The sequence below is a fragment of the Carassius auratus genome, chromosome 40 (assembly GCF_003368295.1).
Source record: "Carassius auratus strain Wakin chromosome 40, ASM336829v1, whole genome shotgun sequence".
Taxonomy (NCBI): domain Eukaryota; kingdom Metazoa; phylum Chordata; class Actinopteri; order Cypriniformes; family Cyprinidae; genus Carassius; species Carassius auratus.
This window is the reverse complement of record NC_039282.1, coordinates 19,604,949-19,619,735: the sequence shown is the minus strand read 5'-3', so window position 1 is coordinate 19,619,735 and position 14,787 is coordinate 19,604,949. Positions and strand designations below refer to the sequence as shown.

Here is a 14,787-nt window from a genome sequence, read left to right as displayed (position 1 = left end):
ACAGAAATACATCAGATGTTAGATATTGCAATAATTTTGATAGCTATACATGTTCTCTATCCATAGGAAGCGCGGCTTTGTTAGATTCAACACAACAGAAGCGGAATAATCCAGCCGTCAGACCTTGTATCTGTCCACTTCCTTCTGCAGTTTGACAGACATGCTGCTGTGCTCCTGCAGCTTCCTCAGACGCTCGTGCCACGAGAACAGAAACTCCTCGAACATGTGAGTCTTACTCCTGCAGGGAAACACAGACACAATGAACATCTGAAGAAATCACGGTTGGATTCATTCCCAAATTCAGCGTGGTTTTTCCCCACGTTTTCTTTAGCGCTTTTATTTTTCTGGATTCTGTTTTAACAGTTCAATTAAATCTTTGTAATCAAGTATGTCTAAATGAATCGAAAACTCATACAGTTTAACAACAATTCATTAAAGGTTTAACAAATTACACTTTTAGGGTCCTATGAGATTAGTTTTAGTTTTGTTTCCAATTTATATGAAATTCTGTTTTCTATTTAATTTTTTTCATTTAAATTTTAATAATCAAAAAGCATGTCTAATCAATGCAACTTTAACAATTTAATATTTTTTACAATAATAGGACAGCATACATTTTTATTATTATTATTATAAAAAAATTCTGAAATTCTATGTTGTCCTTTTTTTATTATTTTGAATTTATGATATAATTCAAATGCATTTTGTAAAATGTGTATTTTCTCAAATGTGCATGACACTCCTGTCACAGCTTCTTCAGACTGAAATGATTTCTGTGTATCTGACAGTAGTTGGTGACCTGAAGGAGATCCAGTCCTGCTCTGCGTGTTCATCCAGTCCCTGCTGAAACTGCTCGTAAAGTTCCCACATCTCCGAACACTCCTGCAGATCCCGCAGCGTGTCGGTCGCCAGAGACACGTCAGGAGGGCTCAGGTTAAAGTGTTCGCAGTCCTCCCTGCGACACACACACACACACACGTTTACTGCGGTAACACCACAGGCGTTTCTCTGCATGCGCGTATGCACAGGAGTCAAGTCACGCACATGAGTTTCTTGCGTGTGTTCTCCAGCTCGCTGAACTCGGCTCGTCTGTCGTGGATGTTCTGGACGCAGCGCTGCAGAGTCTCGTGGTCACCTGACTCGATGATGTCATGCCCCGGTTTGAGCTGGTCCCAGCGAGCTCTGAACTTCTGCAGGTCCTGGAGGTACACCTGCACCCGAGACTCCACGTTCCCCTTCATCACCTCCACCTGAGACATTCATTTACAATCAGTCTCACTGCATCTGCTGCATTTAGTTATCTGACTTCCTCAAATAAAAACTGTTAGTTTAGTATTATTGATATACTATCATTTATATTTATATATATATATATATTTTTTTTTTACTTTATTTTGTTATGTATATTGTTTTGTATTGTAGAATTAACATCCTACAACTAAATGAAATGTTGCTTAGATTTTAAACTAATTGTAAATATTTTGAATTAGTTTTTATTTTAATATTTTCTTTTTAAAGTTTTAACAATTTTGTTGTGTTTTTTTTTTATTTTTAAGTACTTCGACTAAATGAAAAATGTGAAACTTTTCCCCTTCTAATATCTTCCCTTGAAATTAATAACTGAAAAATAATTTCTGTAAGCTTTAATTTTAATTTCTCACGGATATTTTGAGTTTTACTTAATAATAAAACTGGTTCATGATATTTTGTGGGTAAAGACGCACACATGAAACAGTATTTTACTGCATTACATAAAAAAGACAAATATATTTCTGCTGGATATTGTGGGAAATTAATATTTTTATTATTTCCATTTTCATTGTGTTTTGTAATTTTATTAGTTTTTTTAAAATGTATTTTTATTACTTATTAATTTTCATTTCAGTTTTAATTTGAGTAATTTGTGTACACCAGCTAAATGAAAATGTTAAATATTCCCTTTGTCAACTAGCTGAAATAAAATAGGTTTATAGCATCTTGTAGGTAAAAAGGTTTCACACATGAACATATATTAAATGTAAAAGGCTCAAATATATTGTAAAATTGAGCTGGTTATTGTGGAAAATCAGAATAATGTACCTGTTCTTTAACCATGAGCTGATGACTCTCCATCATGAGCTCAAACTTGTCCCATCTGGCTCTCAGGGAGCTGATGGAGTCCAGTCCTCCACCCGCCACGGAGCGCAGCAGCCTGTTCTTCTCCTCCGCCTGCTGGAACTGAGGCAGTATCTGCACACACATGTACATTCACAGAACCGTGAGGTCTCGTTTCAGACACCTGATAGCAAATAAGGGAGGTTTGTGATGCTGATGCTGATGCTGATGTACCTGGGGTTTCTGGGTCTGTAATTGGCCATGTTTGGCATTGGCCTCTCCGATCTCATCGATGCTCTCAGGACGTGAGGATAACGTCTCCATCGAACTGCTTAAGAAAGAGTCTATGACCTGAATGTGACCTGCACACACACACACACACACACACACACACACACACACAGGAGGGCAGTGTTAAATCTGTAAACACACAGTGCACACATGACCAGCAGAGGTCGATGTTAAATCATCTGATTTCCTGAACTCCACTGCAAAGATCTGTCTGTAAGAGTCTGTGCCTCTTAGGATCTGTTTATATACTATCATAACATTTATTCATATTTAGAATTATTTTTACTATGAACTTTTACCATTTTGAGTATATATATATATATATATATATATATATAGACACACACACACACACACACACACACACACACACACATTTCTATTTAGATTTATTCATTTTTTGGTAATTTTGTAATGTGATTTTTGCAATAGAAAATGTATATTTCTATTTATCTTTATTTTTACTTGTTTTAGTATTTTTTCTTGTTACGCGCTCTTGTCATTGTTTTTTTTATCCATTTAGCTTTATTTATTAATTTTTTTGGTTTATTTTTTTATTTCGTTTACAATATAATTATTTTATTTTTTATGTTTTTGTAATTTTTCTAATTTGTTTTGTAATTTTTATTAGTTTTTGTTTTCTTGACATTTCTGACATTCAGACATTATGTGCTTTTCTCATCGTTTTGTTTTATATTTCCATTTAGCTTTAGTTTTTTTTTTATTATTTCGTTTATAATTTTTATTTTCGTTTTTGTAATATTCCTAATGTGTTTTGTAATTTTTATTAGTTTTTGTTTTCTTAATATTTCTGTTTAGCTTTATTTCTCTCAATTTTAATTTATTGTAATTTTGTTATATACAAATTAAACTGATGAACCCTTTTTTTTTTAAACATATTAAAACCGTTTCTTACACTCCTGGGGAAATACTTCATCACTATCTGTGCAAAGGGTCCATTTTATTTCAGTTTGTCTGACATTATTTCAAGCACTACAATAGTTCTAGTTTTAGTGAACAGTAACAGCACTAGTTAGGGTGCACGTGTGTGTTGAGATCGTACCCTGGATGGATCTCCTCAGGGACGTCAGCAGAGCGTCAAACAGCCTCTGGATGAGGTCGTCCACAGCCCCTCGGACAGGTTCACAGTTCACCGTGATGCAGTCCACCTTCTCTGTGCTACACACACACACACACACACACACAGTCATATACAACACATGCTCTCAAACACACGGTGTATATGATCACACACAGATACCTGGGCAGCCGCTCGGCTTCTTTTCCTTTGGCTTTGAGAGCTCTGAAGTTCCTCTCCCAGTCCTGGACGCTGTGAAGGTGTTTCTCCACCAGAACATCCACATCCACCTGCCCCAGAACCACCCAGTCCTGAACACACACACACACACACACACACACACACAGGACATCAAATCAACCATGCAAACATCTCAGATAACATGCATAAATCACTCATGGATTTTCATATGAGCTTTGTTGTGGCTTTGTAATTTTGATTTAAAAAAATTTGAGATTCCATTTTTTTTTCTCTTTTTTTTTTTTTTAATTCCAAATTAAACTTGTTTTATTTCAGTTGCTGTAGCTGCCAAGGCAACATTTTTTAACCTTTAATCTAATATTTTATTTATTTTATATATTTCTTTATTTACTTATTTTATTTCAAACGACTGTTTAGTGGTTTTTTTACAATACTAAACAATAACACTTCTCCAAAGAACATCAAAAACCATCAAAGACACACATTTTTTCACATTGTTTTTCACATGCAATAAATCACTTTGGCATCAAGTACAGTCAAGCGCTCACTCCCTTAAAGCACTTTCTTTTCTAAAGGGTCAATAGTAGAAGAAACCCATTCATACAGCTACTACGAACAGAGTATATGCTAATTATGTGTTATTTTAAATTAGGCTTGCAACACTTCTCTTCTGTTATTAGCCACATAAAAAACTCCCAATCCAGCAAAACTGAAATAAACCACTCCAAAAAAAGCTTTTAATAGGTCTTCGTTTTCTCTCGAAGTGGAGAAATGAGCAAAACGCTGAGCTGTCATTCCAGATTTGGAAAGCGCACACTCATTAGAAACTCTAGGGTGTGTTTTGCATACAGAGTATAAGGCCAGATCATTGTCGGTGTACAGAGAGTTATGCACGGCCCAATAATCAGACAGCTACTGTGAACACAGACACAGATCTGAGACAGAGAGGCTCGTGTGAGGTGAGGTTTCCCATCTGTGCTGCTAAAGAGGAAGCGTTCGGCTCGTTTCCCCTCGAGGTGGGCGCAGAAATCAGAAGTGAGTTTGTGTGCGAGTGTGCCGGGATTCCCCGTGACCGCATTAAAGTGGCACAAGAACAACCTGTGGCATACTGCTTTTGAAATAATGGAAATGCAATAGTGCTAAAACACAACAATAAATACAAGCTTACATTAGATTGATAAAAAATGTGCATTTAATATGTCTCGGGATGCAGTCCGCTTGGTTTAAGCCACAAGTGATGTCTGTGGTGTAATATAGACGTGTGTGTGTGTGTGTGTGTGTGTGTGTGTGTGTGTGTGTGTGTGTGTGCAATGACCTCAGTGCATGACCTTTACGTGCAGAAATGCCCTTTGCGTTCTAATATTTGAATATAGCTGGAATCCACCATGAATTAATTATCTAGAACTGTATTCATAATTAACATTTGCCTCAACTAATTTACTAAAGCATGTTGCAATGTATTGTAATGTGTTAATAGCAATAGAAGAACCTTCTCAAACCTGATCTATGACATCACAGCTCACTAGGGTTTGGGAGGCGGTCTGCGGTACCTGAAACTTGTCCAGCACGTGTGTGAGTCGACTGAAGAGGTGTTCGGCTTTGCTGAAGATGGTCAGGAAGCCGCTGGCGTTGTGTTCGATCATGCAGGTGAATATGGGCTCCTCTCCCGTCTCGCTCACGCCCTTAAACTGGTTCGGGATGCAGATGAATCTTTTCATCTCGCGGTAGTACTTTGCTCTGACCTCCTCAAACGCTGGACGGAACTGCAGCCGGCCCTGCCTGGAGAAACACACGATGTTAAATGTTTCGGAGGGTTTTGTGAGTGAACTGCTCCTTTAGAAGAGGAGTGCGGCTCTTACTTGAAGATGAGGTCGATGTTGATCTCCGGCAGGTTCTTGTTGAGGGCTTCCAGTCCCACCTGATACTGATGCTCCAGAGCTTTATACAGCTGATGGTTCCAGTGCTGCCGCCAGGCCCTCATGTCTCCTGCACGAAACCCCTGAACACACACACACACACATTTAAAGAGTCTAACAGAAACACTGACTATTCCAAGGCCCAGTGAACTGTCTATGTTAGACCCCACAGGGACAAAACTGTGCCACCTAACAAGACATATGAGGTTCCACTTAAGAATGGTGCAATTTGCTGTGTATATATATATATTGTGTAAAATATTCCGTATTTTTCGGACTATAAGTCGCACCTGAGTATAAGTCGCATCAGTCCAAAAATACGTCATGATGGAGAAAAAAACAACACAAGTCGCATTCATTTAGAACCAAGAACCAAGAGAAAACAATCCAGCCACGAGAGGACGCTCTAATGTCTTCAGTGTAGACTACAGGAGAACTGAGCAGCATATAGCGCCCTCTGGTGGCTGGAGACGGTAATGTTTTCTCTTGGTTCATTTCTCTTGGTTCATGTCAAATTAATTTTTTTGATAAGTCGCACCTGACTATAAGTCGCAGGACCAGCCAAACAATGAAAAAAGTGCAACTTATATTTTTTTATGCAACTTATTATTTTTTTAATAAAAAAAAAAAAATAAAAAAATAATAATAATTAAACTTTTTTATTTTAGAGTGATTATTATACAATTATTGTTTTATTTATTACTATAAAGGCTAGTATTACTACTATGAATAATAATAATGATGATGATGATAATGATTATATTATCATCATCAATATTTTCATATAGTAATACCGGTATAAAATCACAACATATTTGACCGAACTGTGCATACTTGATTTTTTATTTTACAGTATTTTTACAGTATATTTTAGTTAATACACTACTACTTCTACTACTACTTATTATTATCATCATTAAATTTTTTATACAGTATTACTGATATAATAATCACAACATTTCTGGCCAAATTGTGCATACACAGGTTTTAATTTCAGAGTAATTTTATTTCATTTAGAACTATTACTACAAATAAAAATCATAATTATTATTATTAATAATTGTTATACTGTAATACTGACGCATATTCAGTTTATTTATTTTACATTGAGTGCATTATATTAATTATTATTATTATTTATTATTATTATTAAATAAAATCGTTTTAAAAATCACTGTTCAAAATCAAGTAGATAAGACATATAATGTAATAGACAACTGTAAAATGGCAATACTAATATTTATGGCTGTCTCAATTTCTTTACTATCAAACATTAAACCATCACACTTATTTTGGAAAAGCGTAGGATGTCCTCGTCTTTTGTTGTCAAAACTCATTTGGGAAGTTTAGAAGATGGTTGGCACAAGCTGCGTTCCCAAACGTACAACATAAGTGACCGAGATTTAGAGCAGATGCAGAAAAGAGTTTGTGCGGAGCAGCATTTACTGGAAACAGAGGATAAGAAGAATCCTGATCACCTGAGACTCTAGTGTGGCGAATCCAGTCCTGAGATCCTGAAGAGCATCTTTCCACCTCTGCTGCTGACGCAAGAGATCCACTCCCATCAGACTCACCACCTACGAAACACACACACACACACACACAGCGGCTCTTCCATGCTAATCTGAATGAATGTTTCTATCAGGAGGAAGGCCTGAGGAAGAGCAGAGAGGAAGATCACCTTGTCGGTGAAGTCGGTGTGCCACTTCCTGAGTTTGCGGTTCTCTGTGGAGAGTCTCTCCGCGGCGCTCTGCAGTTTACTGATGTACTGCTCCAGCTCTTTAGGATTCTCCCACGTGATCTGGAGTTTCCCGCCTTCGTCACGGGATTGAGAGCGCGGATTCTGCTGCAAAACACATGTCATACAACAAACAGATGAGTTTTTTATTGCAAAAATATTTCACAATATTTTACTGTATTCTGTTCAAATAAATGCATTCAAAAACATTCAAAAGTACTCGACCCCAAAATTTTCAAAGGAATGCGTCTCTGTCAAATCCAGTTTCCCAGCAGTAGAAACATAAGAGTTACCTTGATGACCTGTTCGAAGGCCAGAGCACAGCCGAGCATCATGGGTCGTTGAGAAGGGATCATCTGCTGATCGATGGTGTTGTAGAAATGAGCCACCTGTTAAACACACACACACATAAACACTTTAATACAGTGCGATATTTGATGAGGGAAGCTTTTTTAAACTACAAAGCACGTCATGCTTTAAACAAAAAGCTAGCTAGCTAGCTGCAATAGTGATCAACTTCAATAACAATCAGATTGTATAACTGACGAGTTTTGACATCAGTGATTGAAAGATAGAACAGAATACTGCTTAGAAATGTCACTATACTAAAAGAAGTTGTTTGGGTAGTAGTCATACTGCTAGTTTAAGTTAGTTACTCGTGTGTGTGTGTGTGTGTGTGTGTGCGCTCACACACCTGTTTGAGGATGATGGCCTGTCTGTAGAACTTGTCGGCGGTGTTGGCCGCCTGCTGGATCTTAGCAGGGATGCTGAAGCCCAGAGCGGACAGCTGCCGAACCTCTCGGAGTAAACTCACCAGCCGGTCCGAGTACTGGATCTTCAGTTTACCGTCCATGTGATCCAACTCCATGACACCATTACTGGCCTGCAAACTACACACACACAGGACAGATCTCACTCCACGAATCTGGCACAAGGCTCACTGAGTCAACTTTGACCAAGCGGGTGAATGTTTGGGAGGAAATAATAAAGTTGTGTTTTTGTGACAGTTGTTGTATTTCCCAGCATGTAAGTTTATCATCTGAAACCTACAATAAACGTCAAGCATGCAAAACACAAATTTGGATTAGTTTAGGTTTGCCGTTTATGATAAATGTTTAATTATAATAAATGCTATTTACTGTATTTTTCATTATTGTTTTGCTTTGAATCCGAGTTGTTTTATTTAGCATTGACATATGGTATAGTTTTTGTTAATATTTTATTTTATTTTTATATGTTCTGTTTTTACTTTAATTTTAGTTATGTTTTTAGTCGTTTTCAATAGTTTTTTTTATGTCTGTTTACAGTATGTTTGTATTTATTAGTGTATTTTTTTTTTATTTAAATGAAAATGAGAAATGCCTTGCCCACAAAGGTTTTTTTTTTTTAAGTTAATTTTTATTTCATTTCAAGTAACGAAAAGTTTTAGTTAGTTAACAAAACTAACCCAGTTCCGAATACCATTAGAATTTTTTGCAGTGTAAAGGTCCAATACATATTTATAGTGTATATAATGTTTGTAAACGTTTAGTTTCTAAATGTAATAATAAAACATGACTTAAATAATGATATCTGGGTTGTTCTCTCTCAACAATGCAGGCGCGGCTTATTAAATGGGGAATATTCTTCATTTAGAGCAATGGGATGACCTTAAAAGTATGTCTACATCTCTGGTGTGTGTGTGTGTGTGCGTGCGTGCGTGCGTGCGTGCGTGCGTGCGCGTGTGTCTGTGTGTGTGTGCGCATGCGTGTGCCTGTGTCTGTGTGTGTCCATATGTCTGTGTGTGTCTGTGTGTGTGTGTGTGTGTGTGTGTGCGTGTGCCTGTGTCTGTGTGTGTGCATATGTCTGTGTGTGTGTGTGTGTGTGTGTGTGTGTTTGTCTGTGTGTGTCTGTGTCTGTGTCTGTGTGTGTGTGTGTGTGTGTGTTTGTCTGTGTGTGTCTGTGTCTGTGTGTGTGTGTGTGTGTCTGTGTGTGTGTGTGTGTGTGTGTGTGTGTTAACCTGATTCCAGATCTGGGGTCAGACAGTCCTGACAGCAGGTCTCTGCTCCAGTCTTCAAACTGCTCCTGCTCGTACAATCTCATCTGCTCCTGAAGCTCATCACAGAAACGGAGCAGCGGCCGAAACCCAGACAGATCGGAGAGCAACGCGTCTGCCATCTTCAGAGAGTCCTCCACCTGCACACACACACACACACACACACACACTTCAGCTGCTGTAACTCCTTCGCCTCCTTCAATGCTCTATTAAATGGTTGATTGAAAGGCTTCTGGGTTGATGAAGATGGTCTGTGTGTCCACACCTTAAGCAGCAGCTGTCTGACCCACACAATATTGTTGATGACCTCTGGAAGGTTTCGTCCCGCTAGAGGACCAGTTTTCTCTCCTGGAGCCCCGTGACAGCGGTTCTCAAAATCCACCCGCAGTCCTGCACAACAACAGCGAAAGATAGCATTACTACAACTATAATAATTTTCCTTTATTTAAAGCTGCTTATGAGTATTTCATTGATATAGAGTTTGAGTGAAATACTTTCTTCAGTCTTTGTTTCTATTTCACCTAGTGAACTTATTTTGTGAAAACTGTATATTCTACTAATGTATTTTATCTTGTGAAAAGTGCTATACAAAAATGTTTTCCTTAGTAGTAGTAGTATTATTATAAAATGTAATATGATGTACTGTACTGCTCAGTGTGTGTGATCTGACCCTTGTTGTAGTCCAGCAGTCGCGTCAGAAGCGTCTCTCTCTCGGGCTGCAGTTCTTTGCTGATTGTGGGTCGTTTGATCAGTTCTCTGTGTTTCTGAAACACCTGCAGCAGCTGGAACGAAGACAAGACAGCAATAGTGTACAGCTGTGCGCTCCTCTGTATGTCTGAGAGTTCATTAGAAATCAAACATCAAGACAATCTGATGCACACAGCACCTCAAAACTCAGAGCCTTAGGTTTCTTCCTGTCTAAGTGGCTGGAATAAGCTGTGATTTGGACAAAAAGCCAAACCTCTGGATACACAAGACTAGTGTGAGTGTGTGTACCTGCTGTGGACTGTCCTGTGCATCTATTATGAAGGTCTTGAGCTTTCCAGCTGCTTCCTGTTCTGCTGGAGCGATGAGTCGATCAAACTGAGACACTGCAGCTCTCCATAAGGGCTGAACACACACACACACACACACACACACACACACGGTGATGTGCTGAGTGATATATCAAATATTCAGCATGACGGTGAAGATCTTGTGCATTGGAGTACCTCAGTATAAGGGTTGTAGTGTATTGGGTTGAGCCCTGTGAAAGGCTGATACACACGTGCGGGTGAAACCTGTAGCTTCCCTCCGGATAATAAACGCTGCAGTTTCTCACACACAGATCGCACCTGCAGCACCTGAAACACACACACACACACATGTCATGAGGTAATGCACTAGACTATACTGTCTGAGATGATTGACAGGTGTCAGTCTGACCTCCTCCAATCGCTGAGCGAGGCTCTGCAGCCCCTGGGGGCGGTGCTTCTCTCCGCTCCACGGATGAGGCGAGTAGCGTTTCCACACCTGACCAGTCAGGTGTTCACAGACCGCCACCCACTGCTCACAGGCAGCCACGCCCCCTTTAAGCCCCTCCCTGACTGTGAAATATGGATCATCCCACAAGTGCAGGGAGCTCAGCTTCCTTTGTACAAACCTCCCGAGAGCTCCGCCTGTAAACACGAATACATCAGGAACGTCTTTAGTGTTTCATCAGATATATTTAGGGCCCTATGATTTCTGTGATGCAGAAAACACAGACGGAATCCAGTCATAAAAACGGAATTTACAGTTTAACGCGGAATGTCACGGAATTTGTCAAATTTTAAATTAATTGATCAAAAGTAGGTAATTGCACTTACATCAAATTGCGATATTTTTTTATTATTATTTTTTTAAGGAATAATCACACAACATTTCTTCCATGTTTTATTTTTAATAGTAAATCCCCCTTTGTTTACCAAAAAATAAAGTTAGCTTAATTTTCGATAAATTAAATTAATGTTTTATGCCTTCACTTGATAACCATAAAAATGTAAATACACAACAGGATTTCCGAGGGGAAAAACTCATTTCATAAGGCTATTTTAAGAAAAAAATTAACAAATTAAGTTGTTTTTATGCATTTAAATAATTAGACATGCTAAAACACAGAATTAGGTAACAATAAAACATATGGGGAAGAAAAAATAAAACATTTCATAAGGCCTTAAACATGTCATTTTTTGTTAAACTTTTAAGAAATTGATCTGAAAATGTATTGTAAAGTAAAGTAAAGTTGTAAAGTGTTATGATTTTAATTAATTAGACATGCTTTTTTAATTAATACAATCTAATTTAACCATTAAAAAGGAGTTAAAACAGAAAAAAATGGAATCTAGAAAAATGTTAACGGAAAAAACGGAATTTGGAAAAAAAATAAACGGAATTTGGAAAAAAAATAAACGGATTTCATAGGGCCCTAAATATTACTGAGGAAAGCATCATTATCACTTAGCATCCATGTCTGATCTGTGCACCTATGACATCCATGAGTCGGATCATGCGTGTCTCGGGGTAGGGGGCGTGCTCATTCTGTTTCCACACGTCATCCACTGTCTCACGGGTGCTCTCAATCAGGTCCAGTACCTCCACCAGATTGAAACTGTCCAGATTGCTGTAGTCCTGAAACAAACACGCCATGCACAGTTAAATGTTTTCTCATAAAACAAGTGAAAACATTGCTGTTATTATCAACTTAAACTCAAAACTATTTAAAATGAATGGAAATAATTGAAATCAAATCAAATAGAAATAGAAATATAAGATGAAAACCAAAAAAACAAACTTACATTAGATATAGAAATGTTGCCATTGATTCTAATTGAAACAATAATAAGTTGAAGTACTTAAATTAATAAAATTATAATTTAGAAATATTGAAAATGAAAACGTCTTTAAAAATGACAAATGCACTTAATTGCATAATTGCTCCAAAACCTAAATAAATTATAATTGTTATTTTGGTAACTAAATGAAATAAAATGAGTTTAAGTTAAAATGTTAGAAGTACTAAAACTGAAATAAATCTAAATTAAGATAAATAGAAATATTTAAAAACGAATAAATCACATTAAAAAAAGTACCTTAAAACATTAAGTTGAAGTATTCTAGACTAAAACTGAAATTAAAATATATTAAAACTAAATAGTAAAAATTACCAAAAAACATAACCTAATTACTTAAACTAAAATTTAAATGTTAACTTTGTAACTAACTGAGATCAAATAAATTTAAGCTGAAGTACTAAAACCACTAAAAATGAAGTAAATATAAATGTAAGCTGAATATGAATATAAAAATGACAAGTGCACATAACATAATTACTAATTTAATTTAAAATGAAAATTAAAATGTTAACTTCTAACTGAAATGAAAAGTTGAAATACTAAAATTCAATTGAAAACTGAAATTTAACTTAATAGAAAAAAGCACATAACTTAATTAAAACTATTATAGTATATCAACAATACTAAAATAACACTAGTTCATGCAAACATACTAACACATGGAGTAACTCTGACCAACACAATCACAGTGTGCATGTGCTGTATGCACCTTCTCAACGGTGGTGAAGAGTTCAGAGAAGTGTGCCGCTCTGTCTCGGTCTCTGCTATGCTGTCCAGAGCGACTGACATCAGCCCAGAAGCCGAACTCATCCAGAGGGGTCATGATACCTGCACACACACACACACACCAGTATGTGGAGTATAAATGCAAAGAAGTACAAGATGGGAAATGCACACGTTTGAATGAGAACTCACTCGACACATCCGTCTCTGAATGACTCCGTTCCCCAGAATCCTTTGGGTGTGAGTGTCTGAGCACAGAGCCCAGCCCGACCTCAAGATCCGTGAGCAGAGACTGAAGCTTTGAGTCGAACGACTGACTCCATTTATCATCCTGCAGAAAACACACACACACACCACGCATTACAAACCCAGCAGTGAATTCACAACCATGTGAGACGTGTCCGGTGTGTTTGTGGCTGACCTGCAGCAGAACGGGGCCGTAGACCTGTTTCAGAGCCTGGTACAGGGTGCTGATGGGAGACTCCAGCATGGAGGACACCAGGACGGATCGGTGCAGGTTCTCCTCGCTCACCACACACGGACGAGGCTTGAAGAACAGCAGAACCCTGCCGTCGCCGTCCATGTTCTCCAGCTACACAGAGACAACATGAGCCATAATTCAGAGTGTTTGAAGCTGAGTGATATACAGAACATCTGCGATTTAATGAACATTACTGCAATATTGCAATATAAAATTATGTTAATTATCATGAATACTGTAGTGATTTTAATGCACTTTTTATTTGACCATTAAGTTCCCTTAAGTTTGTAGCAAACACGCTACATGAAAATGAATCCCTGAATTCGTTTTTGATTTAAATTAATCTTTTAATTTATGCCAGTTAATCAGTTTAAAGTGCAAGTTAAATAAAGAGTCATTGCATCCTCACATAAAAGCGCACAATGAAGCGTGCATTCAAAATAGTTTTAATTTATGCATTATTTATTCATCGATTAAAAAAAATTATAAATGCATTTTCTATGTTATAAAATTACCATGTATTAAAAACTATATATATGTAGATAAATAATGCTAATATGTAAAAAAAATTATTAATTTATATACTGGTGCATACATCTAATTGCATGAAAATAATTATTTCTTGTGTGAAAAAATCATGCTTTGATATTGGGTTGTGCCGATTGCAAGACGATGATTATTATTTTTAATGAATATTATCATCATTGGGTTAGTAATACTATAATTTCTCATCATAAACAACAAAGTACAGATGTTCTTGCTTTAAGAGATGTAACCATCATACAGTGTAGATAGATCAAATACAAAACTAAAATAAAAATAAGTGAAAGCTTAATAAAAATATTAAAAAACTAGTCATAAAAATGCCAAGAGCGCATAAAAAATTATTAAAACTTAGACTAAAATTTAAATAAATATATAATATTTGATATTATAATATATATATATATATATAAATTAAAGCTAATTCAAAATATTATTGAATACCATAAGAGTACATAAAAATATCACTGGTTCATTCACATTGTCAAATGGAGTATTTATGAAAGAAAGAAACAAAAGCAAAATGCATCAAAAAACATTCCCATCAATTCATTCAGCAGACACTTTTCAAAAACTATTTATAATTTGTTGTGTGGCTTAGTTCTATATCACAGCTGTATGTGGCTCACAGGACCTTGTTGGAGAAGCGCAGCTCGTCTGTGTCTCTGCTGACGGTGAGCAGGAACTCATTGCTATCATCTAAGAAGTTATCGATAGGACGGCAGCTGGACAGAGACGCTTGTGTGTCCAGACTGAAGTAGTTTCCCGCCGTGGTCAGGAGGAAGAGTTTACGAGGGTCATCGGTCCCGGGCAT

At 37.1% G+C, this 14,787-nt stretch overlaps 1 protein-coding gene across 1 annotated transcript in view; it reads right to left on the bottom strand.

Annotated features, from left to right (window-relative positions):
- Nucleotides 1-14,787, bottom strand: part of LOC113058809 (cytoplasmic dynein 2 heavy chain 1-like) — a 66,976-nt gene extending 52,189 nt beyond the window's left edge. The window contains 24 exon segments of the mRNA XM_026227040.1: nt 124-238; nt 800-955; nt 1,045-1,250; nt 2,080-2,229; nt 2,329-2,456; nt 3,449-3,564; nt 3,647-3,774; nt 5,215-5,443; nt 5,524-5,663; nt 7,059-7,157; nt 7,262-7,423; nt 7,612-7,707; nt 8,013-8,208; nt 9,318-9,493; nt 9,619-9,743; nt 10,024-10,135; nt 10,350-10,463; nt 10,565-10,696; nt 10,779-11,011; nt 11,858-12,002; nt 12,936-13,054; nt 13,142-13,280; nt 13,371-13,541; nt 14,608-14,787. Coding sequence (XP_026082825.1) covers nt 124-238; nt 800-955; nt 1,045-1,250; nt 2,080-2,229; nt 2,329-2,456; nt 3,449-3,564; nt 3,647-3,774; nt 5,215-5,443; nt 5,524-5,663; nt 7,059-7,157; nt 7,262-7,423; nt 7,612-7,707; nt 8,013-8,208; nt 9,318-9,493; nt 9,619-9,743; nt 10,024-10,135; nt 10,350-10,463; nt 10,565-10,696; nt 10,779-11,011; nt 11,858-12,002; nt 12,936-13,054; nt 13,142-13,280; nt 13,371-13,541; nt 14,608-14,787 — 3,567 coding nt within the window.